This window comes from Lissotriton helveticus, chromosome 3_1 (genome assembly GCF_964261635.1).
Source record: "Lissotriton helveticus chromosome 3_1, aLisHel1.1, whole genome shotgun sequence".
NCBI lineage: Eukaryota > Metazoa > Chordata > Amphibia > Caudata > Salamandridae > Lissotriton > Lissotriton helveticus.
The window spans coordinates 1491039303-1491067007 of record NC_136061.1 but is presented as its reverse complement, the minus strand read 5'-3'; the positions used below and the strand labels follow the sequence as shown (position 1 = coordinate 1491067007).

Here is a 27705-nt window from a genome sequence, read left to right as displayed (position 1 = left end):
TGTGATCTTGTTCCAGCTTCTTCGGGCAACCTGTTGCTGGTGGTGGTGGATCGTCGTTCTTTTGAAGGTGAAGTGGACGCAGCTGTGGTCCGTCCAGTGGAGTCCTGTGGCGTGGCTGAAGGCGATGTCTTTGCTGGATGAGAAGACGGCGTCGAGTGTGTGTCCGGCGAGGTGGGTGGGGGTGGTCACCAGCTGCTTGAGTCCAAGGTTGGCGAGGTTGTCGAGCAGGGTGGCGGTGTTGCGGTCGCTGTTGTTCTCCAGGTGGAATTTGAGGTCCCCCAGGAGGATGTAGTCGGCGGAGGGGAGGGCATGCGGGCTGATGAAGTCGGCGATGTCCTCGCTGAATCGTGTGCGTGGTCCTGGGGGTCGGTAGATCAGGGTGCCTCTGAGGGTTGTCCTGGGGTCCGTGTGGATCTGGAAGTGCAGGTGTTCGATCAAGGAGGATAACTGCCACTGATCCTCCTCGATCCAGAATCCGCCTGGCTTCTTCCGTTACTGCTAGGAGGGCCGTTTCCGTTCCATGTTTGGGACGGAACCCTGTCTGCGAGATATCAAGTAGGTGGTTAGACTCGAGAAATCTGGTTAGGTGGAGGTTGATATGCTTCTCCAGGACCTTACTCGCCCATGGCAGCAAGGAGATGGGGCGGTAGTTGTTGAGGTTATTAGGGTCCAAGTTGGGCTTTTTCAGGAGTGCTCTCACCATAGCTTTCTTCCAGCCGAGTGGAACATTACTCTTTATTATGGAGTTATTGAGTAGCTCCATAAGGGTGGGAAGAATAACTTGGCTGGCCGCAACCATGGTGCGGCGTGGAGCTGGGTCACAGGGGGATCCTGATTTTACTTGGAGTGACAGGATTTCCAGAGCCTCTAGGTCTAGCAAAGGGAAGTGGTTCAGAGTTTCTCGAGGAGAGATCTCTACCTCCCTCGGGGGCTGGGGGGCATCAGTGGGTGGGTCTGGAATTGTGTTTGCGAGTGTGACATAGATTTTATTTATTTTCTGGAAGAAGAATTCGGCTAGGTCGTTGCAGCGAGCGGTGGGATTGTCATTGGAGAATAAAGGTGGGGGAAGCTTGGTTATGCGCTTGACTATTTGGTAGATCTCGCTCGGTTTCGACCTGGCCCTCGTTATTTGTTCATTATAATAACTGGATTGTGATTTTTTTATTTCAAGTTTGTAAGCTTTGATGGCTTCCCTGTAGATAGCTTTTTCTATGGTGGCGTACTCCAGACGCCACTTCCTTTCTAGCCTCTTGCAGTGGCGCTTTTTTGTTCTGAGCTCCTCTGAGTACCATGGGGCAGTGACCCGTGGCCTTTTTAAGCTAACTTTCCGAATGGGTAGTATGGAGTCAAGAGATTTCCGAATCCAGTTGTCAAAGTTCAAGTTGTCTGAGAGGGCGTCCTGTGCGAGAGAGGGTCTAGAGTCTGCCAGGGAGCTAGACCATTGTTCTAATGGGATCTTGGACCAATTCCTCATTTTTCGCAGAGTCGGAGTACACCGAACGGGTTTGTAGATGGACCAGGTGAGGGGAATTAAAAAATGGTCGGTCCATGGAAGACGAATAGTGGGGGCTACCTTGAGCTCAGCGAAGTTGCTGAACACAGGGTCGAGCAAGTGCCCCTTGATGTGCGTAGGGGCTTGAACTAGTTGCTCCAACTGAACTGCGGCCAGACTCGAGATTAGCTCATTTGCTATGCTATCTGAGCTTTCATCAAAGTGGATGTTAAAGTCACCCAGCAGCGTAAAGTTGGAGGGGGAGGTAACAAGTTCTGCTGCTATTGATGGCAATATAGTATGGAATTGGTTCAGAGGACCAGGGGGGCGATATAAAAGGGTTCCTTTAAAGCTCTCATTAGGGGTGGGTTTTAGGGAGAAGGACAGGCTTTCGCAGTCGGGGACAGTGATTGGGGTGCAATGGCACTGATATAGATCTTTATAGATAATTGCAAGTCCCCCGCCTTTCCCCTGTGCCCGGTCTCTACGTATAATCGGATAGCCCGGGGGGGGTGCTTTTATCAGGTCAGGGTCGGAGTCAGGAGTTAACCAAGTTTCGGTTAAAAAGAGTGCATCAGGCGCGAGTTCCTCTAATAGTAGTGCGATTTCCGTACTGTGCTTTGGCAGAGATCTACAGTTTAGGAGAAACATTACAAAGTCCTGGAGGTCGGTACTTACCTGGCCAGTATTAAGCCTCGTCTTGCAGTGTGAGCAGAGGGTAGGTAAGTCAGAGGGGTGGTATGAGTGACGACATCTGTTTCCTGAAGGGGGCCTTAGTTTGTAAAGGGAGCTTGCGTTATATACCTTCCTTGGTATCCTGGGTGGAGGACCAGGAGTTGTGGCCCCTTGCCCCGGTCGGTAGCAGATGGGCGCAGACGGGCTTGCCTTTGGCGCGTCTTCGGCGCGCATGCGGCGCGCCCGCGGCGCGGCCAGGACAGGCACATCGTTTAAGGGGAAACAGAGGGGAACGTGGCCGAGCAGCGATGGTCGTGGCCTGGGTGAAGGGCTTGCTCGTGATGGCGGCAATCTTGCCGCAGCGTTCAATCTGCTGCGCGAGGCAAAAGTGAGTGAATTCCAGGCAGAGAAGGATTTTCAGGTGCAATTATTAAAACAGAACACACAATAAAGTTTTAAAATTAAGCAGTACTCTCGGCTTCCGCCTCAAGAGTCACTTTCTGACTAAAACGCGCTGAGTGGCTGGCGCGATTTAAGTAGTGGAAGGGGGCGTGGCAGAGCGGGGATGGGCGTGGCCTGGGTCGAGGGCTTGCTCGTGATGGCGGAAATCTCGCGGCAGCGTTCAATCTGCTGCGCGAGGCAAAAGTAAGTGAATTCCAGGCAGAGAAGGATTTTCAGGTGCAATAATTAAAACAGAACACACAATAAAGTTTTAAAATTAAGCAGTACTCTCGGCTTCCGCCTCAAGAGTCACTTTCCGACTAAGACGCGCTGAGTGGCTGGCGCGATTTAAGTAGTGGAAGGGGGCGTGGCCGAGCCAATAGGACCGCACAACATATAAAATTGCTGATCTGTCTCGCAACCTCAAAGGGACATCTTAGTGAGAGGTGGGCTGGGTACTTTCTCGAAGGGGTGAAGAGTCAGAATCTGTGGCCTGGTTTTCCGGGGAAAACTCTGGGGTGGGTTGGTCAGTCGGGAAAGCAATGTCTCCCACCTGTGGGCCATCAGGTGACGATGTATCCCCTGGCATCCTTCCTATGTAGTATAGCTGCCTTGGCCCTGGCCCAGTGGATTAAAGTGCTTAGCCAGTGTTCTGGGCTTGGGGGAGCGTAAAATATCTAACGTGCTGGGATATATTTTTGGGCCATGATGAGGTCTAAATTAAGAAAGCGTGTTGGTATTTTGCTTTTATGCTGCCTGTCGTATATACCCAGAGTTTATTCTTCCCAGGATGAGATGCCCCGGATGCCAGTCACTCCTTCCAGTTGGCAATGTATAGTGGGCTAGTACATACGTATCTGTGGGAAATCCCATAATATAGGCCTTAAATACGCGCCCAGGGGCGCAAGCTTCCGAGGCACCTGGGAAGATGCGTGCTAGATGTTTAGGGGACAAGTATGCTCGGTGGGGTATACAGAATTGAATGAGTTTGAGAAAGTCGTTGCAGGTCACCTTATGCGGGTAGGACAGAACCCTTTCCCATTCCTTGTCATGGAGCCTACTGACAAATTCTACTTCCCACTTGTCCCTTAGGGATTGGAAGGATGTCTGTGTATGGGCTGTGATGGCCTTGGTGAGCTAGCTAATCAACTTGCAACCCGTACCCATGGTGTGTAATGTTTGCATCAATTGATGTGTGGTTGGTTCAGCCCACTGAGTTGCCAAGCATCACCAGTTGCTCTCTTCAAGGAAGCACAGAGGAGGAAATGGCTCCCCCTGGACCTTACAATCCTGCCTCCCCTTACCCCCATGGCACCAGCCAGTGAGGTGGCCTATCTGAGTCAGGAATCAGAGTATCAGAGTCACAAAGACATAAGAAGGGAGGTGGCCAGTGTATCAGATTACCTTCAATAAGCATGAGAGAGCTACCCGCAGGATTAGGCGTAATTTGTGAGGCAGACAAATGTTTGGGTGCAGAAGTCAGAGGAGGGCCCTCATAGTTAGTAGGGGTCAGCGGGACCTGTGTCCTCTAGGTTGCGGTCCATCAGCCTGTAAGACAGCCACTGCAGCTGAGCGGCCAGAAAATAGTGTTTAAAATTGAGGGCTCGTAGGCCACCCTGCTCCGGGGGAAGCTGAAGTTTAGGTAAGGTTACCCGTCTGCACAACTTATTCCAGCAGAGATCTCCTAAGAGACCTAAGGGGCTCCCAAAAAAATGAGCAAGGAAGAATCCTCGGAAGATTTGCAAAGTGATGAAGAAGACTGGGAGGATCATAATTTTTTTAATCGCCACTCGGCCCGCCACTGATAATGGAAGAGATGTCCAAAAGGGAAATCAGTGCTCTGATAGAGGCATCCTTTGTTGACAAATTACCGTAAAGCAGGTAAGCAGTCGTCTGAAAGACCAGAATGCCCAAATAGTGAACTGAGGGGTGTTCCTATCAAATGGGGCCTTCAACAAAGTCTGCGACCAGCACTGTGGCCTTTGGTACTATTGGAAATAAACAGGACTCATCCCAACTGACCTTCAAGCTCATCACATGGTTGAATTTGGTGAGGAGAGATGCAATAGGGCAAGTTCGGAGGTGGTGTCACGTAAAGAGAGAGGGACATCATCCGCATATCCGTGGATGGCATGGGGATCCTCTAATAAGGGGATTCCCCAGACCATGCCACCCATCCTGGACCTGGAAGCCAATGGCTCTATCGCCAGGGCAAACAGGAGAGCACTCTCTGCTGGAGGTCGATAGAGGTCAGCATAGTATGAGGTGAATCCTTTGTGTATCTCCCAGTGAAGGTAAATGAGCCTCCTGTGTGGGCCTCTGGTGTCCGTCACTGGAAGCTAATTAGTATTTCTATTGGCCAGCCAGGCCAGTAAGAGGACCGACTTGTCAACCTCCAAATGTATCCTGTCGGCATAGTCTACACGCTGAAGTAGCTGGGGGAGTTGGGGGTACTGGGTGGCCCGCCTCTCTATGTCTATATACTCTCGCTCAGCTGCCTCAAGATCGCACAAGTTTCTGTGTCAAATCCCCACCATCGTTTGCATGCTCTGCCCTAAGACGACTGCCTTAAAGGCCTCCCGCTCTGTCACTGAGGAAGAAACTGAACCCTCATTGAGTTAAAAAAAGTCCTAGATCTTATTAGCCAATGTGGCACCGGATGGAGGATCCTCAAGGGTGGAGGGTTGTAGCCACCAGGTGGGCATCAGGGATGGATTCCTACCCCACTGCAGGTCTAACAGTAAGGGATTATGATTGGTGATTTCCCTACCAAGGTAGTCCTGCATGGATATGAAGGAGCAGATGGAGTGTGGGCAAGCTATATGATCTAAGTGAGCATTGACCCTGTGCGCCTGAGAATAGAAAGAAAAGAGTCTGTTGCCCAGTATAGTGTCGCCATTCATCCAATGAGGCCCAGAGTTTTAACCAGAGTTGGAGGCCCTTAGTGGCAGTGGGGACTGACCAAGGTTGGGTTCAGACAACTTATACATTGCAGTATGTACAGAGGGAAAGGTATACAATCATTACATAAGAGAGGAATGACACGGGGAGGACAGGCCATCTTGTTCATTGCATCGAGGAGGTGCACAGATCTCTCCTCGATAAGTATTCCACGGGGGTTCAGGACAGAGTTGAAGCCTCCCCCTAGGAGCCAGGAAACATTGGCCTATTTTGGCAGACTCAGGGAAAGTTCCTGTAGAAATGTGGGTTGCTGTGTAATGGGAGCATGTATGCTGCACATCAGTATATGATTACCATTTAGACATGCCTCAAGGAGAATGTATCGACTGTCCACATCCACTTCTAGGGACAAGACTTCAAGGGGAGTCCCCACCCGAACCCAAATAGGTGTTCCTCTTGAGTAGGAGGAGAACTTAGTCATGTAAATTGGCTTCTCCACTGGTTTTGAAACTTAGCCCCTTTTGCCTGCATTATGTGTGATTCCTGCAGTAGGGCAACATGACCAAAGCTGAGATACAGGAGGACGGTGGCGTGGGGAGAGTTCTATCAGTTTATGCAATGCCATGCACCGTTGAGGGAAGAGGGTCACCTGCTGAAGCAAACAGGCATCTGACAAAGAGGTGGCTGTAGAACGTCCGGACTCTGAGATGGCTGTGACCGAGTTGGCGTGATCCTCCTGTAGGTCACGAAGCATCGCAGCCACTCCATGATCGATAAGCAGATATCATTGACCTGTTCAGGGGAAGGCAGACCCAGAACCGGGAACTGTCGGGGTCGGCTGCACCCGGAGAAGAGATGGTACCTAGCCCACAGTTTGGTGGCTCTTGGCTCTTATGCAGAGCAATTGGGTTAGGTGTTATGATCTTCAACCAGTCTCATGTCTCTGTTGGTTCGAAAACTAAATCACTTTCAGTTTGGAGGAAAAAATATATATATATACTTAAGGCCTAATTATCTTAATTTGTGTTTGACCCCAAGGAAAAAAGCCCCTTGGCCCTGGACAGTCAGGGTATTGTCCAGGAAAAAAAACATGCAGTGGTTATTACAGAAGAGTGGATGTGTCTGGTGAGCAGCATTAAAAATTGAGTTGCGACACTTGAAGTGAGGGAGATGGGCACCTATTGGTCACTGGGGGGCCATCGTGGAAACGTGGTGGGCCCTTTCAATGGAGAAGAATGGGATTAAGGTCCTCCATTGGTACCAAGTCTTTAAACCACTGCTCCAGATAACCAACCATGTTACGGACCTCGCTGCCCTCAGGAAGGCCGACAATACGTATATTACTGGCTCTTTATTCAGCGTCTCTAGGTGGTGTACCTATTTTTTCAGGCCCCATAATTCTTTTGAATGTCCAAGGCCTGGGTCTGGAGGTCAGCAAGGGAGCGTTCTGCAAGGGCGACCTTTGCAACCAACTACCTGTGATCCTGTCGCGGAAGATTAATTTCCTCCCTCATCGTGTCTACTTTTGATATGTGGATGAACCTCGAATTTGAGGAGATGTTATCCGGTTTATCTGGGTGTTGGGGGGCCTGCTATCGCCTCCGGGTCCTGGTTGATTGTCTGCAAAGAGCTCCACTGTGTCCTAATAGGTATTGTGTGTCCTATAATGCCCTGTATGGGCTTGCGATAGTGCTACCCTCCGGCCAGATTGCCCCACTGCAGTCCCATGGTGAATGGGGAGGAAGCACAGGCAGCCCGATACACTCCAGCCGGTTAAATCTGTTGCTAATGGAGGGACACACAAGGGTGGACCCGCTTACCCCGCCTTTAGTGCATGCCAGCCAGGTATGGCCTGGCAGGCCGGAATGTTCTCCCCTCTCCAGTTATTGGGGGCCTCACTCTAATAAAAAGAAATAGGAGGGTCTCAGGCCCAATCCGCCCAGCAGATGGGATGCATGTCCTTCCTGAAAGAAGAACCGCAGGAGCAGTCCAGGCTGCAAATGGGATAGGTTGACTCGGTAGGCGTGGCCCCTCACCACATGTCATACTGACGGGCACCAGCCCCTCAGTTAGGCCTCTGCCCTCAGCAGTCACCAGGGTAGGTACGGTGGGAACCTCGCCACCTTTGGCTCATCTCAGGGAACACTGACGTGCAGCAGTCATGTACTAAAGTAGTTGCAATAGCCCAGTGTCAGCCCTAATCACGGTTGCTTCCTGGGCACACCAAAGGAGTCCTACAGTGCCCACACTCTCCCATCCCTCCCCCTGAAACACAACAGAGGTAGTCTCTGGGGTTTTCGCTGGGAATATCTCTACGCTAGAGCTGCCAGTCAGGGGTATCGGCAGAGTACGGGAAACAAGCTCGGAACTCCTTCTCTACGAGCCGCCATGTTTAGCGTCCCGGCCATGCCCCCCACCCTTCCCCAGGAATACCATCCGAGTTGGGATCCCAGACCAGTACTCGGACATCTGACACCCTTCCAAAACCTTCTAACCAGGGCACTGCGATAGAGGAGGGTAATATGTTCCCTCATTTACATATTCTCTCAGGTAGTCATCATCAGCAATGCTCCCAATCACCGCTTACTGTGTTCTTGTGTAGTATACCTTTTGTAGGATCTTCAGATGCACCAGCCTAAACCCGAATGGAATGCCTCCTTCCTGGACTATAATTTTGTCTCATTACAGTCTTCTACATTTAATATGCTCACAACCCCTTTCCCATCGATGCAATAATTTGGCAAGCATTTCATGAACATTATTAATCAAAGTTTCATGTATGCCATATGCTGGTTTCCTTAGAATCGGTTCTGGCAACACCTTATATTCCAATGGAGTACTATGTTGTAGATCTCGGAGAATGTCATCATACTTATGTAGGTCATACTTTAATTAAATATATCTATATTGGTGGAAGGACTTTAAGGAAAACTTCTTATGCAAAAATGAAAGGGTTTTGAGCCACTCGCACCCCACCCATCTACCGCTTAGGAGATATGAATCAGGCCCCAGCCATGGAATTCCTTCAAATCTTTGAGTTTCCCTGACAAAGTTGCATTTCAGTGTGGTTTTCCACAGCTGCAATCCCCTTCTTTCTAGCAGCACCTGCAGTAGGCTTGCATAATGGTAGAATGGGCTGGAAGAAAAGTTGGAAGTCTTGTAGTATAGATGGCTCTAGGATATCCTCTTATGCTTGTGGCAAGACTATCAATGGTCAATAGGGGATTCTGCTAGGAAGAAAACAGTAAATCACTCAGAATCACTAACTGAGATGCCCAATATCATCTCACCATATACGGAAGAGCAATCTCACCATCATCTACACATCAATAGAGGCAGGCCAGTGATATTCCAGAAGCACCTCCAGTGCACAATGGGGTGTAAATCACTCCTAGTTCTAAATAAATATCACCATGATCCCAGAATAGATTCTTCTGCAGGACACAAATATACATGGTGTGTCCATCAATTTTAAGAGGGCAGTTGTTCCCAGAAAGCAGTAGTAAAATATCATCCAGCCCAAGACATCCTTCCAGAAGAGGGACAAAATGTTCAGTAAGTTTGACTGAAACAAATCCCTTATTAGCAGTCATGAAAAATACCCAAATAACAAAATCCCTGAATGGCTTCTCAGAGTGGACATGACATGTGAGACATAGGCCACTGTATCCACACACCCTTGTTAAGGGGAAAAGCATATATTTGTGCCAGTTTAAATTAAAACCAGAGTTTCGTCCACAAAGCCTAAATATATCTAGGCGTGTGGCTACTGTGGCAGTGGGGTCATCTATATAAAGTAGGCGATGTGCATATAGCAATATCCTACTGTCCCAAACTGAGGCTCAATAGCATGACTTCTGATCCAGCAGCTACTGTTTGGAGCCTTACAGTGAAAAGACTGAGGATGAGGTAGGGGAGGACTGATGAATGGGAGGGTTCAGCCTTCCCTCTCTGCAGATCGAAGGCCGTGGACATCACTTCATTAACCTTTAACATAGCTCTTGGCTCCTCATATGGCAAGGCGATCCATGAGAAAAAAAATAGTCCTACACCTGTGTAGCTTAGAACATCAAACACGCATATACATGCATCAACAAATATTTTACTTGGCCTAGTGAAATGAAAAATTATGTGCCCCAATGCAATACTAAGCTAGGTAAGTCTAAATCTAATTTTATGCTGCCCATTTCACAAATGTCTAAAGTCATCGACACAGCAGCGACATCCAAAAGGTTGTCCCCGCTATAAGGCTGGAGCCCATACTATTCCCTAGTCTGGAGTACGATACAAGACAGAAAACACGTAACGATAGTAAGCGACTTACCAGACAAGCGCATATGTCAGCTGTAATTAACATGTAGAAAACACTGCTCCATCCATATGGGGAGATTACCCCTGCCAGCAAGGGTCCCAAAGCAGCACCTGGAAACAGAGAAGAGCACCTACGGTCATCTCAAAAGGATGCACAAATATCAAGTTGCTGGTTTCCAACACAGTCTAATTTCATGTGGCTTTCAGACTTATATGAGCTGTGATCCCCTTCCACATTCACCTAAAAATGCTATTAAAAGTTAAAATAATATGAAATTCAAAAAAAAAAAAAAAGTCACTTACCTTTGCTAATGCTCTTTTCGATGGATACTCAATCTCACCACAGATTTCTCACCTTATGAATCTCCCCAGGTTTGAGACTGGATCTGGCAACTCTTGCAAAAGCTCATGCATGAAAGCGGTGCCATCTGCCTCCATCACAAATTCGAAAATCACACTGAGCCATATATAGGGACACCTCTGCGGGCTTGCATCAGTGCATTCATTTCTCTTTTCCACACCCTCAGATGCAGAGCATGACAATGAGACAGGAAACACTGCCAATATGCAGACTCCAACTGGGTACCCTACTAACTCCTAAAATTCCACTCCACAGAATGGGGAGAAATACATGTGGTGAGGTTTTCTGGGGTTAGAGTATCCAACAAAAGTATTGTGTTACTTACTTTGTAAACATCTATTCGTGCATATAGTGCTGTAAATTTACATGCTGTGCATGCTCCTGCCGCCTAGAGTTGGGCTTGGATGTTTACAACTTGTTTTTCTTCTAAGACTTTTTTGAGTCACGAGATCCAGTGGTAAGTCATGAGCACCATCTTCAGGTTGTAGTTGAGTCATACAGTGTTCATACTGATGACAATGCAGTGTTAGCGACAATTAAATAAACTATCCAGTATATATGTGTATATTATCTGTAACAGCCAATGACGTCCGGAGGGGTGGGTGGGTCCATGTGAATTAACAACAATACATGCAACAAATAGATGCTTACAAGTTAAGTAACATAATACATTTGTTGCATGTGTGGCTGTAGATATACATGTGGTGCACAGACTGTTAAGCAATTGAATTTTGGAAGAATGTTTTTAGTACATTGTCCAAAACATTTCTGTTGGCATCCACCCAGTAGTGTTTTATAAATGTGTGTGGAGTTGCCGAAGTAACTGCTTTAGAAATGTCAGCTACAAGAATGCTCCCAAAGAATGCCATGGAAGCAGGCTTCTTCCTAGTAGAATGTGCTTGTGGAGAAACTGGTCGCAGACTCTTTGTTTGGCGTAGCAAATATGAGTGAATCTGACTATCCATCTAACAACACCTGCTTTAGATATATCATAATCCAGTCTGGGTTTAGAGATAGCTCTGAATAGTTGTATTTCCTGAATTATTTGCGTCTGTCAATAAAGTATAGTAATGCTCTTTTAACATCTAAGGTGTGTAGTGCCCTTTCAGCTACTGATCCTGGATTGGAAAAGAAAACTGGCAGCTCAATAGTTTACAGAGATGGAAAATCAACAGAACATTTGGTAAACATTCTGGACTGTGTCTTAAGACAACCCTGTCTGTATGCATTTGGAAGAATGGCTCTTCTAAGGTGAACGCTTGTATTTCACTAACTCTTCGCAAAGAAGTGATTGTAACTAAGAACACCACTTTTCATGAAAGGTATTGAAGCAAGCAGGAATGTAAGGATTCAAAAGGGGGTCCAATGAGTCTAGTTAGTATCACATTTAGATTCTATACTGGGGCTTGTGGTGTTCTTGGAGGTATTATGCTTTTCAGACCTTCCATGAATGTTTTGACATCAGGTATTTTAAACAGTGAATGATTATTTTTTTTAACACATTTTTATTCGGTTTTTTTCAATTAGGCTTTACAATACAATATGCAGTGACATATGCAGAGATAAATACCTCCGTTAGTTGTTCATATACCCATAGTAACATGTCAAAATCTGTAGTACAGCACATACAGTCTTTGACCATGTAGGGGCCAAGTATAATTCCGAAGTAAACAATATACTGCATTCTGCTAATAGTTACTCACATCTTTGCTATCCATACATACCCTCCATTATCATCCCACCCACAACTATCCCTCCCTACAAACTGTTAACAATGAACTCGGCTGCTACATTCCTATTTATGCCGCCGGGACTAGGTCTCAAGGAGTTGCCAAAATAGCAGTGAGTCAGTGTGTCCCTAGGCATGGGGTGGGGCCAAGAGGAGGGGGGGAAGCAGGCAGGGGGGAAGCAGGCGGGGGGGGGCCCGTAGGAGGACAACCAGCACTCAGGAAGGTGGCTGCACAGTCGGGGTGGGGGAAGAAGAAGGGAGGAAGACCCAAGACAGTGAGGGAGAGGGGGAGGAAGTGGGAAGACACCCCTTCTGGCCAAAAATGCAATTCCCCATCTAGTTCGGGTTGCTGCCCATAACCTAGACTTAGGCCGATGCGGCCTACTCAACCGGTAGATCTAGGGCTGCATCCACATCATCCCCTGTCACTGCTTTAAATTGTTCTAACACGAATGCCCAATCAAATGCTATTGGTTTTTTCCTCAATCTCCTATATTCCTCACGGGCCAGTGTCTCCCCCTCTGCTACCGCCCATCTAATGACCTCCTCTCTCCAGATGCCCTCTCATGGTGCCCTGCACGATTTCCACCGCTGTGTTATTAGTCGTTTAGCGAGCATCAGAGCCAACCCAGCAAAGCGACGCAGCAGTTTTGCTTTCTTCGGGAGAGGGAGGAGACCCAATAAACACACTTCCATGACATCTCAACCATTGCGCTCAGTCAATGCGAACAATCCACCGACAACTTCAGACCAAAATCACCCCAGGACAGAACATGATCATAACATATGTGTAAAATCAGCAGGATCGTGAGGCCATCTGGGGCAGTGCGCAGCAGCCAAGGGGTACATTCTATGAATAGCCTGCCGAGTAAGATAGGCCCTGTGCAGTATTAGTAGTTGGATGGACTTCAGCCGGAAATTACAGAACACGCGACGGGGATGTTTCAGGCCAGCATCCCACTCCCTGTCCTCCAGTTCCCTTGCCAGTGCCAAATCCCACTTATGACGGAGCAGCAACAGTGGTACCTGCAAGTGTTCACGCAACCCATGATGTAGCCAGCATACCAGGTGGCGACTATGGCCCATGATGTGCAGGGACCGCAACAATTTAAATGTAGGGGGTTCCGTCTGCGCCACCAACCAATATGGTGCCTCACTCGTCCCCATAGAAAGGACGTGATCAAAGTGTTCAGCGATCTTAAAATCCAGGCCGGTAAGATCACAGGAATATTTACAAAATGATATAAGAGTCGAGGTAGCATGACCATTTTGGACACTGCTAACTGGCCTGCCAGGGTGTTCCAGAAGGCGACCTGCGATCGGAGCGAGTTGATAGTCCATACCAAATTCCTGTCTATAGTGTAGGCGGAGGACCTATAAAGTTGAATCCCCAGATATTTAAACGTTACGGGTTCTACTCTGAACTGTTCTCGCCCAAACGGTAGGTGGGTCTCCTCGTACGTGCCAGAGAAGGAATATGCCTCCGATTTGGCAGGCATTAAGGCGCAGCCCAGAGAAGTCACCGAACTACGAGAATACACCGGCAACGACCCGCATGTCCACGCCAAGGTCCTTAAAATATAACATATTGTCCTCGTCGAGTGAGACCGAATGTGTTATTGTCTGCATAGGTATACCATATGGGGCCATGACACAGCGCAAAAGTTGCACGATTGGTTCCAATGCCAAAACAAACAACAGGGGCGATAGGGGGCAACCCGGACGCATCTAGATACGATAGACCGGTGATATGATCAGTCCCGATTTGGCGCGAGCAGTGGGGTCTGTGTAAAGTAGCTGAATCCATTTAAACAGTGAATGATGTTCCCTGTTTTGCTGGTAAGCAGCATTGGCTGCAAGATGAAGACATATGAATGTGTAAGCTGTACCTGACCATTCCAGATGTAGTAGTCAGCATAACAGGTTTTGAACTGTAGGGGTCATAGGATCAATGTGTTGTGTCATACAGTAACAGGCAAATCTTTTCCACTTGGCTGCATAGCATGTTCTACTGGTGGGTCATCTTTGAAGAATGTCCATACATTCTGATGGCAATTTTAGGTACACAAACTCTAGGACTTCAAGAGCCATATGTGTAGATTGAGCTGCTTTGAATCCGGGGTACCTGATTGTGCCATGGTTTTGTGTGAGACGATCCTGCCACTTGGGGGATCGTCGGCTGAGGAACGACCAACAATTCGAGCAATGTGGTGTACCATGGTAGCCGTGCCCATGTTGGAGCCACCAGAATTAGAATGAGAGAGGTTTGCCTGAGCTTTCTAACCAAATTTAATTTGGAATTAGTGGGAGAGGCGGAAAAGTGCAGGCAATGATCCCTGACCAATTATTTCACAGTGCATTGCCTAGTGACTGTGTGTGATGATACCTGGAGGTGAAGTGTTGGCATTTTGCGTTCTCCACTATTGCAAACAGATCTAACTTTGTTGTGCTACACAGTTGAAAGTATTGATGGAGGACTTGTGGGTGGAGTCCCCAATCATGGACTTGTAGCTGTGTCCTGCTTAGGAGGTCCACAGAGATGTTGTTTACCACTGGCAGATGTTCTGCAGAAGGTGAATATTATGTTGTAATGGCCATTTACATATGTTCTGCGCTAACTTAGACAACATTGGAAATAAGAGCCTCCCTGTTTTTTGATGTAATACATCGGTGTCATATTTTCTGTTTTATATAGGGACAACCTTGTGATGAATGTACGATAGAAAGGCCTTCAACATCAGTGGAATTGCAAAGAGCTCTATATTATTGATGTGATGAGTTTTTTTTTTTTAACAGTTCACAGTCCTTGTACTGTCATTTCCTAAATGTGCGTCCCACAGCCTGCAAGTGAAGCTTCAGTGGTAATGGTCACTTGCGAATACCGATCCTTTAAAGCCCTTCCCTGCAGTAGATTGTTGCTATTTCACCACTGCGGGAAATGGTGAACTGTGGGTTGGATTAACACTAGATGCTCCAGACTGTCCTCTGTCAGTGACTATTGTGATGCTAAACACTTCTGTAAGGGGAGCATGTGTAGTTTTGCATGGGATACAACAACTATGCAAGAACCCATCATGCCTAGGAGGTGCATTACCATCCTGACTGGCAGGCGATGATGTGGCTGAAAAAGAGGCAGTTGGTTCTGGAAATTGAGAACTCTCTGGGATTGGGGTAAGCTTTGGCTGGCACAGTGTTCAGAATTGCACCCAAGTAGGGTTGGATTTGGAATGGCTCCAGGTGGGACTTAATCACATTTAATATGAAGCCCAATCTGTGGTGCAGGGAGATGGTGGCTTGTATATACTGTACACATTTGACTCTGTTTGCACTTTTTATTAGCCAATCATCTAAATAAGGGAAGACATGAATACCCTGCCTTCTCAAGTGCGCTGCCACTACTGCCAGACATTTTTGTAAAAATGCTCAGGGCTGTTGTAAATTCAAAGTATAATACTATGAATTAAGAATGGTGGCCATTTACCACAAATCTCACCTACTGTGGCATGCTGGGTGGATGTGAATGTGGAAATAGGCATCTTTGAGGTTAAGGGCTATTATGAACTCGCCTTCCAGCAAACGTGGGATTAAATCCTGAAGTGTCACCATTTGAAAATGTTCTGATCAGATGTATCGGTTAAGCAGTGGCAGGACTAGAACAGGCTGCAACCAAACATCCTTCTTAGGAATTAAGAAGTAATGTGAATATACCCCACTGCCCTGATATTTTCTTGGAACTGGTTCAATGGCCTCTTTGGTAAGAATCCCTTTTACTTCTGCCTTCAGAAGATATAACTGTTGAGGGCTGAGGAAGTGTCTACATGGAAGAATGTTTGGTGGTGATGATATAAGGTCCAGAAAGTAATTGACAGTACCCAATGGTCGGACGTGATGTCTGCCCTCTGCGCCTGGAACCTCAGAAATCTCTTCCTGATAGGTATTAGATGGTCGCGGGAGACACACGGAGAGTAATTGCTTGGTGTTGGAACTGTGCTCTAGTTGCCGTGCCTTTACCTTTCCCCTGTCCCATTTTCTCTGTATGAACACCTACCAAACGCTTTTCTTTCCCGTTGATGGTAGGCCTGCGGCCGTCTCTGGTAAGATTGTCCCTGGTCTGTGATGGATACTTTGCCCCCACCCCTTGCCTCTGAAAGGATTTTCTCAAAGCGGGTTTATGCAGCGCACTCATTGCTTTTGCTGTATGTGTGTCCTTTTTAATAATTCCTAACATCTCATTGAACTTGGGGGGCAAAGGGATGTTCACCATCAGTGTGTGTATTCGGATAGCAGAATTGATGCCTCTTGCTTAAGTGTCAGCCGCATCAAATGCACATCTAATTTTTTTCCTTCTGCTAGCAATTCTTCCCCTTTCTTCCTATATTCATCTGGGAGGTGCTGGAGGACATCTTCCATCTCATCCCATTGTGCCCAATTGCGACATTGCCTCATAGGTACTTGAGCCTAACACTGGCCACGCCATCGCGAACCATTTTTCCCTTGTCCTGCCTAACCACAGGCCCATCGAATTGTTCACGGACATCCGACCGGCCCACTCCGTGTAACGGTCCCTTACCCAACCAGGAGTCTAACCCTCACGGCGAATTCATTGCCCGTGCCCTACTCACGGCTCATAACTCGATCCGGAGTCCTCCCTTGCCAGCACCAGACTGCTACAAGCAGACGTTCGGAGGCCATCCCGCACTGTCTGCACTCTCACCAGACACCTGGCTGGCTGAGTTCACTTCACTTGTGGCCTTTTGTTTCTCAGGCATGCATTAATTTTGTCCTGATGATGATCCCAATATCTTCGCAAAGGGATCGAAATGTCGTCACACAACCTAATTTAATTGTCAAGTTTAACGGTGTTGTTTTCGTTTTGCTTGTTTAAACCATTCACATTGCAAACAAGCCTTTTTGCCCTGCCTGTATGTTTTTTTTCGTTATTTTTTTTTACTGTAATGTGTAGGACGCAGGACTTTGTCCCACTTTATCTGTTCTCTCAAGATCCTTTACCTGCTATTCATTAAATCTCACTGTCCAGCTGGACAGCAGGAATATAGTATTGATTCTAGTCTATATTTATTATTTGTTTATATTAGATCTCTACCAAGGGCCACTGTTCTTACAAATTACCGATGCCCAAGGCCCTTGTATATCACATTGGGTCCCCTTGTCTTGTTTAAAAATGCACCAAAAGTTAGGATTATCTATAGGCACCCTTTCCCCCACATTAGCTCAGAGGCTGTTTATATAATGAAAGAGCGGTTCCAATTGCACTGTGCCAAAGGTGCACAGCTGATACAATGGTGTGTCTAGAGGCCTAGAGCTGTGTCCAACCAGACAACGTAAATGCAGGGGCATCGCGTACTATATGCCTAACCTTGGTAAAAGTGTATGAATAACATGACATTAAAACCTACTAAGAAATTAACTGTATGTGCAACTACTTCGCAGTATGTTATCGCATAAGTGTAAAGCATGTAAAAAGTCAATTATTTTAAAAGCAGCCAAGCTAAATTGTGAAACTAAAACGGAGACTTAAAACGGCCCTAAGGTAACCTCAAGGCAGTAGGATTCGATGGGGAGTCACCTCAGCACCGTTGGTGCCACATTACATTGATTCTCGTAATTCATCTAATGATATCGGATGGCAGGTACTGGAAGTCCCGCAAGCATCGCACAGAGGACGGAATGATGCCCGCATTCTACGGGAACTAGAATGCCAATAGATTATCCATTGTGATTCATTGACAATGGTCTGAACTTGAACTAAGAGTGGCGGCGACTTGTTTCCTTACTCCAGGATTGATCTATGTACTCATGTAATTATCATGTACTTGATCATGTTTGTGTTTCCTGATGTAATCCTTGATCTCTGTGTGGTCTTTTATAGGGTCACATAAACATCCATTTGTGGGAATAAGGACTCAGATATTGTCCCACTTTGTGACTGCTTCAGTAGATTGGAGTGAGACCTTTTTGTTCCCCTTTGGCCGCACCCCGGAGCTGCTTTTTATCTTTATCTTTTTCCATTTCCATATGTTTGGTGTAGAATTTTTACTGTACTACTCCAGGCCATTATTCAGGCCTAGTTCCATCCTTCAGTTCAATATTAGGCATAGAATTGTTTGGACCATTCCCGGCCCCTATTTAGGAGTGGGTGTCTTTGTTATTTTTGGGTCCATTGCGATTGCTGGAACGTTTGCGCGCTCCAAGCCTCACTTTCATTTTGATTCATTCACATTCATGCACCAGTAGGATAGTGGGGGTTCTCACGCCACACTGCTTTGTTGTGGCCTTTCTGGCTGCTGTCGGTGGGTTTGAGAGGAAAGGTACCGTAGGATGTAGTCTACAATTGCCATCAGGAGCAATGTTTTTTATATGTCCCTGCACACATGGTTCATATTGATTATTGTGCTTACCTTTGTGATAACATTCACCGGTTCGGTCTATGCCCCTGGGTAAGTTACTCTATCTTTTATACTCCATGGTGATATTGTTACACTTCCCTACACTTCCCTACGGTAGGGCTGGTGTCACATGTTTTGCACACTCCTTCCTCCATTGAAGGTGGCACATGATTCCTCAGGTGCAGAGTAATATTAATTACACCTTTCCGCCGCTTTTTGCTCTGGATCTCCTTAACCCTTCTTAATTCTGTTTAAAAATACAAATTTTATTACAGATGCTCCCCTCATTGCCCTGGTTCTTATGAGACCGGGCTATCTGTCTGGGTCGAAACGTCGTCGATGCAATTAACAAACTTATACACCAAATAGCCTTGAGAGGGCTCATAGACTTCAATGCTGTTTAAAGATTTGGGAGTGGTTTGTTAAAAGAAACACACATGTATTTGTTTGATGCATACTGCCATGGTTCTTAAGTTCAATGGGGACACTGTACACTTACTTTTGATAAAAATGATATTAATAAATTGTCTTATGCTATTCTCTTCTTTTGAATGAACTTAATAAAGATGATCATAATCATTACTGTACAGATTTGAAAACAGTTATTGTTGTGTCCCATTCTACAACTTGTACCCTATATACCTGTTGTAAATGACACCTAGGAGTGCCACTGTTTAGTTGTGCTGTTATTTGGGCAGCAGATATTCCAGAAGTGGAAGCTTAAGAGGCGGGCGGATGCTGAGGGTCAGTTCCACCTCCTGACCCAATCTGGGGCCACGAGAATAAGCTGTGCTCTGTCCTGCTTGACTTCCTTCAGGACCTGTAGGATAAGCAACATACATGGAAAGGCATATAGGGGGCTGAAATCTCATTGAAGGAGGCTGAAATCTCATTGAAGGAGAACCCTAGAGATCCTCAAGGAGGAAACTTTAGAGTACAAAAAGCATTACACTTGATATTTTCGGTGGCAGTGAAAACATCTACCAAAGGCATGTTCAACAACACAAAACTACTCTGCGCCACCTCGGGATGCAGACAGCACTTGTAACCTACAAAATGACGCCAACTGAGATTGTCGACCCTGATGTTGAGGAAACCCTCGAGTTGACTCACTAGTCCAGCCACAGTCTCATGACCTTCAGAGAGAGGGCACAAGACCTCACTCTGCCCTGCTGGTTGCAGTACCACAAGGAGGTTGAGGTTGTGTTGTTTAACAGTACCTGGATAAACCTGTTATTGCTGGAAGAGAGAAATGCCTTAGGACCAGACTTTGGGCAAGCCTTTCTAAAAAAAAAAGAAAAAGTTAAGCAATGCACTGCTTCTATAGAGGACCACATTGTCCAGGTTAACTGATCTAACCAAAAAGAGACGCATCCGTCAACAGCAATAACTCCAACACCAATACCTCTGGGTGAGGAGGAGAGAAGGGCCTTCTCTAAAACAGGTTTGCATCCAATGTCCACCACTGGAGGTCCAGGGCCACCTAAACAGAGATCCAAATGTGGTCTGTGAGTCAGTCCCTGTGAATGCGCCACTTTAGGGGAAGGTTCCAATGAATGGCCCGCAGGTGCCAACAAGAGTGAGGCACAAGGGAGCTGTGACCAGTTAGTGGGCAAGATGGCAGTGTAGAATCTCTGCTAATGTCCACCCTGTACCTCAGTAATTCACCTTTTTCAGAACTAATGTACAGGATTCTGCAGAATGGGTTGGGGGTGGCAGATGCTACTACGGAGCACCCTGTGCACCATCAGAGCCTGAGAGACTGAAGCTCTGACACCCAGGGAATCAGATGCAGCGGGTCTTGAAGGCCACGGGCTTACAAAATGGAGACACCATGAAGATCACCTGATCCTGGAAGGTGGAATGCTCTTAGCTTGGGGTCTGGGGGTGCTCGACTCTCCTCATCCCCTGATGACAGTAGAGTCTGGTCGTTTGGAGGAGTAGGAGACTGATGCCATCACTTTTGTTATACAAGGATGCCTTGTGTCATTAAAGTTAATGGCCTGATCATATTGGGGCACATGGATGGAGCCACTGCCTGTATATGACTGGCTGAACTGTGATCTGAAGTGTGCTTTGACAACGCTTGATCCAAAAGAGTAGGAGTACTTTTCATCATTAAATTGAGCTGCATGACCACTCTTGCGATTGCTTCTGTTCTTATGGGTTTACAATAACTTTTGTGAACTTATCTGCTAAATCTCTGTACATTCCTTTTGGTGTTTGGATCAATATATTAACAATTTAGCAGAATTACACGGAAGTGCATCTAAACTCTAATTGGTCACTGCAGAACATAAGTGGTGCTATATTTTCTTTCAGTATTTATGTTCAGTTAACTTGTGGGGAAATGACACTAAACAAACAAAGCTCATGTTTGAGAACAAAAAAATTGCACAGATATGATCATGAATTATCTAGTAAGGAGTCTTTTAGCTTTGATCAGCCTGCAACCACAAGGAAGGATATGAAAGCCATATTACAGGAACTCAAGCATAACACAAAGGAAATTTACCACAAAATGGATGCGTTGACTCTGCGGCTGGACCAAAGGAGTGAACGCCTCGACGGACAGGCCACCAGATCAACTGATGTCAAACAGTGAGTCTTGAACTTAGAAGATAGGGCGAAATCTACTAATTTGCATCAAAAGGCTTGAGAATAAAATGTCAATTGTTGTCCAAAATGTGAAGATGTGGAGGCGTGCTCAAGGCACAATAATAGTTGCCTGATGGGCATAACAGAATGCAAAGACATGTCAAACCGTTTATTACGAAGCTCCTGTCTGACACGCTCAGTAAGTAAAGCCCCTCATAGTGCTTTGTTATCAAAGGGGCACATAGATTCCTTGATGAAAAACCACCTGCATGAATCATTGTTGCCCTATTTAATTACAAGGACCGTGATTTCATTCTGTGGATAGCCGGGAAAAAGAAATCAATTGAACATCAAGTGCCCAAAATGGCATTTTTTTCGATTACACACTGACTGTTCAGGAAGGTAGGAAAACATTAATCGGGGACAAGAAACAGTTGAGGGCAGCAATCTTGAACTATGCCATGCTGTATCCTGAGATGTTGCATGCATTTTTCACCAAGGCTGTAGACACCCTATGATTTCGCAAACAATTGATCAAATATAAAAGAATTACAATCGGATGAGAGAGGCTTTATGTCTCCGATGGGTGATGTGGAATTGTTTTTCCCTTGCTCAAATGTTTATGTTCAATGTAGACAACAACTTTAATATGTCTAGATGGAAATGACCATAGCCTATTGGGTATTTAAATGTCTGATGGGGAATGTGATGCAAATTAGAAGTCCTTTTCATTGGCTATACTGGTGAAAGTACTTTGCATTAGTTGTGAATGGCTCATGCCCCTAAGTATAATCAACACTTTGTATTTCTTTTGAGATTTTTGTTTTGTATTTGTTAAACAATGTAATGGGTTGCTTCACAGTTGGGGGAAATGGTGTGAGTGGAAGGGGGCTTGAAGGGCAAAGCTGGGTGGGAAATATTGCTGTTTTTAAGGTTCTGGTGATCAGATATGCTAATTATTGTTGGCACTGTAATGCAGTTGATTTATACCACGAGGTACTGTTCTTCTATGCATCAATCACATCATAATATAAGGTCTTAAGTGCTTGACTTGGAATATACAGGGACTCAATAATCCTAAAAAGGTCAGTTTAGTACTGGTATATGTAGACTTTGGATTAATGTTACCTTACTTCAAGAGACCCATTTAGACCCCGCAGGTCTTCTTGAGTTTGCTTCTCAGGGGGCTCCTTCAGATATGTTTCTTTATATGGTTCGTATTCTAGGGATATTGCTGTCCTAATCAGTAAATTAGTACTATGTACTCCAATTGACATTCAGAAAGATAAATTAGTAGGGTTTTTCAAGTAACTGGCTATCTATGTGAACAAAAATAAACTCTACTAAGCATAAATGCCCCCAATGTGGAAGTACCACAGTTTCTCGAGGACCTTGACATATACGGCTGCAGAACTGTGGGGGTGCTATAGTTTTATGCGGCGGTGATTTTAATATGGGGGTCGAACCTGGGATGGACAGATCATGCAGCTCCTCTAGGATATGCTCAAAACAAGTAAAACTCCTTAAATGTACACTAGATGAGTACCAACGGTATGACATATGGCGAATCGTAGGGGGGATGAAATACTTTTTTCTTTTCAGTCCACTGTCCATGATAGTAATTCTAGGTTGGACTATAGGTTCCCTGGGGGTGAAAAGTTTATATACATAGGATGACTATTTCTGCACATTCTGGGTTCTATGTGATACATGACATCAGATTGGTAAAAGGATGGTAAAAGAGTGTGATATGTTGTAGTTCGAGATGACCTACGAGGCAAGGCTGTATTCTGTTGACTAGGACAATTAACAAATTACAGTTAGGTGGTGGTTTAACCGTGCTGCAAGATGGCTGCTTGTTAAGCGAGCTCCGTCGGCCGAGGCCTTAATTAATCCGTACTGCTGGAGAGCCACCGAGGTGCCTGAATTGCCTCTGGGCATTGCCTGAGGGGGGGCTGTGCTGCGGGCGAGCAGCCGCCCGCTGCTGTAAATGAAACCGTAGCCGAGACGCGAGCTTTTGGAGGAGGTGGCCTACACGCCGCAACACAACCCCATACTAGAGAGGCAGAGCGAGCGAAGCTCACCGCCGGCCGACAAGTGGAATTCTAGATGCGGGTCCTGTTGGCTGAGTCGTGGAGAGGCGGCAACGTAAGGAGGGCCTGCATCGCCGTGGAACCATCAACCTTGTCAGAAACCGCCTGGGCACCCTGAGAAGAGTAAGGGTTGTCACCATCCTGAGACCAGGCGGACGCAGCCTGGATTGAGCAAGCGGAGATGCTGCAACATTACACCACCCAGCAAGAGGAAAAAAGGTGAGAGACAGACCTCCTCAGCTTAAAATCCTCTAGGCGAACTCCTGAACCGGTGGCGAAGCGGCGCCCGAGCACAAGACTCGTGGAGCTGCCCTCTGCGGAGCGTCTGTCGGGCTAAAATATCGGGCCTGCTGAAGGTGAAATTTTAAAAGCAATGTGACATCGGAGTCTGCTGTGGCCTAGAGTGAGCCTACACTACACTGTACCTCTGGCTTGATCATCAGACCCACATGGGAGCAGGAGAAGACACATGTGTGGCTAACACCCTACTGACTGTGAGTGCATAAACTTTAAACATTGCACCTGATTGCAATATAACTTGTGAGTTCCAAATCGCTGCACTGCGAACCTCATCTTGTGTTGAGGTACATTTGCCCGGACGGGGCTAGGCCTCGGGGGCTGGTAACTGCGGCAGTTTGGAGCTTTGGGCTTACAGCACGAGGAGCCTCTGTGAGAGGGGTTAGCACACTCTCTACGACACCATGGGCAAACAGGACGCGAAACAACCAAAACTTACCTTCGAAAACAAAAGGCACACAGGGTTAACAGAGTCTGAATTGAAGAGGGAGGCCGATCGTCAAGCTACTACTCATTTGGAGGAACAGGGGGAGGCTCTCCGTGGTTACTGCTGGAAATGAGAAACAACGATGGGAGCACACTGCTAGCCTCTCCTCCGGATCGCCCCTCCGCATTCTGGTATATGCAGTGCGTATAACTTGAAGAGTTTAGGAAAAAGTTTGTGAGTGTTTCACCAAAGTTGGTGCAAGTAAGTACTTGATATTGCGGTGTGCGATCCATTGCGGTTGATTCTACTGCTGGAAATGAGATCCAGCCTGAAAACAATTGACACTAAGCTGGATATCCTAACATCTCAAATAGATGCAGTCAAAAAGAAAGTAGACAAACACGAGACGCAGCTGGATGTGTTAGAAAACCAAAGCTCTGACCGCCATGAGTTCCAAGTTGAAACTAAAGATCGACTACTGCAAATGGACAAGATACTTGGTCTGATCAGAGCAAAGAACAAAGATTTAGAAGCCAGATCTCAGCGAAATAACCTTCAGATAACTGGAATTCCCGTGACAACGGCTATCTCCAAAATGGAAGTCTATGTGGACAACCTACTACGCGAACTCTTTGGCCCGGATCTATCTGCAGTATTAGCGGCTGAGAGAGCAAGCTGGGCCCCAGGCCACCTATCGGAGCAAACACCCAGGCCAATACTTGTTCGGGTTTTATACTACCAGGACCAAGACACTATATTGAGACTTGCAAGAGAGCGTGGGTCCACCAACCACAAAGCAAATAACATTTAGTTCTATCCGGATTTCACCCCAGCAGTGCAGGCAGCCCACAGGGAGTTCCTGCCTGCGAAGCGCATCCTATTGCAAGCCAAGAACCTCTACGCCTTACAATACCCTGCAAAGCTTAAGGTGACCTATGAAGGTTCTGCTCATATGTTCACAGATGCCAAGCCTGCAATGAAGTTTGCTAAGCACGTACGTGGGAAGATGAAGAATGCAAACAGATCACCTGATGAGCACACAACAGAAGCTGGATTAAGTGATAATGACTAACTAACTTTTCTTTTCCTGCAACATTGGTTGGAACTTTGGTCTGCCATGCATGTAAACTTGTGGAGGTTTTGCACAGATGCGCAGGGTTCTGGGAAAGTACACTGTACTTTGGCTGCAGCCGGGGTGCGAAAACAACCCCAACATTTGTTCATAAATTAGTGGCTCTTCGCCAATAGCTCGGCCACCCCGCCACTGGCAGGGTAGTATGCCGGAGACCCTACACCCCCCAGGGAGAGTTCCCGGTTGCTGCTTTTGTTCTGATTCAGGAGCATAATGTTTTTTCTGTTGCTTGGGTGGGAAGGTAACTCACAACCTGATGGGGGTTCATGTTGGAGGGGGGAGGGAGGGAATGTTTATTGGTATGGTTTTAGCCAGTGCTATGCTACAAAACCACAGCATCAGGAAGAATCGACACATGTCGAACATAAGACACACGCACACCGTGGAAGGGGATGGGGACATACAAACACTACTACTAAACAATGGACTGGGTTTGGGGGGACACTGTTGAATACTTTACTTTAACATGGGCTTGGTCATGTCATGGGCATCACTCTCGGAAGCATTTAAGGTGGTAATAAAGGGCAAATGTATTGCACGACAGGCTGGGGTGCTGAAGGCAATCAGGGGCACACTTGCTTCCCTTGAGGCACATATCAGGGAGCTTGAGACATAATTCTGTACTCCTGATGATCCAGTCTATGTAGCTCAACTAAACGAAAAGCTGCTGGAGTTTCAGGAAGAGGCACAGCGAGAGGTGAAGCTTATGGGCAAATACACGCAGGCTAGAAGATAAGGAGAAGCGTACATTACTGAGGCTCGGGGTGATAACCAGACACTGATCAGATGCCTGCAAGCAATCCAGATAGACTCACACAATTTTACGCCAATTTATACACAACAATGCATCAAGCAGTCCCGGAAGGCTTGCAGTTTTTTTTGGAGTCCCTAGAGCTACTCTGGCTGAGTGGGGGACATAGGGAATATATGGATGTTCCGTTCTCAGCTGAGGATGTCATCCAAGTGATTCAAGGTCTCCCTTCAGATAAAGCCCCTGGCTCAGATGGTCTGACCACAACGTTCTATAAAACCTATGCAACAGAACTAGCCCCATGCAGGAAGCCACCATTATTACATTGCTAAAGCCCGGGAAACCCAGTGATGAGGTAGGCTCGTACAGACCCCTATCACTTATTAATGTGGAGGTCAAAATTCTTGCGAAATTACTCGCCAACAGACTACAGCCATTGTTTCCACTAACTGCACGTCCAGACCAGTCAGGTTTTATACCAGAGAGGTCTACAGCACACAATATTCACACATTTTTCACTGTACTGAACTATCTACATCCCAACACGCTAGCGATTGCTGCCTTTCTAGATGCCACAGCCAAGCGAAAGAATCTAGGACTGCGTCTCTTTGCGGATCTGTATCCCCAGGAAGTATTCAGAGCACCACCGGAGATCACAGAGGGGAGGGATGGGACATTCTCAGAGCTTTTCCTTTATTACAAACTTAGTGCAACTTGCAGGTAAATACACACAACCTTCCCTCCACCCCGCCCACATTAATGGCACTTGAAAATTTTATTCAGACAATTTCCCCCTGGAACCTCATAAAATGCTTATACAGTAACATGCAGAACACCGCTCCCATAACTAGGCCAAAAGCCTTTCAGGGTTGGAACTCAGACTTATAAACACAGGTAACAGAGGATCAATGGGCTTACTGTTGTGGTCAAGTTACGGTACTTTCGCCCAATTACAAATTGCGTTTGATCCATTTTAAGTTCATCTATCGCTTTTACAGAACCCCTTCGAAGCTACACCGAATGGGAATCAATGCAGACAACCAATGCTGGAGACGGGGTTATGCCCCGGCCACGTTCATACACATGGCCTGGAGCTGTTCCGCTCAGGCATCATACTGGGCCAGGATTTTTAATACAATTCATGAGATGATTGGCACTCCAGCTGCTCCAGAGCCGCTTTTTGGCTTACTGGGCTAGGTAAGAGACACGCCTGTTGAGACCCGGAAACTACATGCCATGCTATTGCTCTTGGTGAAGCATAGGGTAGCTATACACTGGGGAAGGAGGAGGATCCCTACTTGGTTGCGGTATGACACTTTCAGTCATACACAATTAACAACATTGTGGGAACTAATGCCACCCGCTACTAGGCCAAAAGACATTTGGGACCCGTTTCTGGAATGGGCAAGCTTGCAGCGAGCCGAGAGGGAGAGTTCTCTAGGACAGGTCAGTTCCCCAGTAGTGTAATTCTACACCCAAGAGTCAGGGATCGCACAGGGCAGAAGCCGTACTAGTGATACCTAAGCAAGCCAGAAATCAGCAGTCCATTATTTGTCAAACTGCCTGTTCCCCATGCAGGAGCTACCCAGATTCCTAAATCCCTCTGTATCAAATGTTATTGCTTGCATTGTACTTGGCAAGATGTTTCATGCGATCTATCCATTTCGTCTTTAAACACTGGCTACTATATGTGTACTACCTGTGTTGTTGCTATGCTCAACTGACTAAGTTGTCGTGTTGTTTTTTGTATGACGGTTATATTGAAATGTCAATAAACCAAAATAAAAATATTACAGTTGGAGTTTCAAGACCGGGACGATAGAGAGGAGATCTATTTGGGAAAACATGAGTAGGCTTACACTATGGTGATGGTGATAGACTGAGCAGAAACTTGGCACAACTTTTAAAGAGTACAGAGAGATATACACTGACAATAATGTAAGGTCATGGGCCTACTGGTGGAGGGGGGGTTGTGGGGACATTGGACGCTTTTTTGATGAGAGCAGAGTCAGTTCTGACTCATCAGATCCAGCTTACTGAAAAAAGAATTTCACTGGACACCTTTGCGCCCCATAAACGTTCCTCAATGG

At 46.5% G+C, this 27705-nt stretch overlaps 1 protein-coding gene across 3 annotated transcripts in view; it reads right to left on the bottom strand.

Moving 5' to 3' along the window:
- The window catches only part of SLC37A2 (solute carrier family 37 member 2), a 928549-nt gene that overhangs the window by 128504 nt on the left and 772340 nt on the right, over window positions 1-27705 (bottom strand). For all 3 annotated transcript variants that reach the window (XM_078682149.1, XM_078682150.1, XM_078682148.1), the window contains one exon: window positions 9834-9931. In XM_078682149.1, the coding sequence (XP_078538275.1) occupies window positions 9834-9931 (98 nt within the window). The remainder of the gene's footprint in view (window positions 1-9833; window positions 9932-27705) is intronic.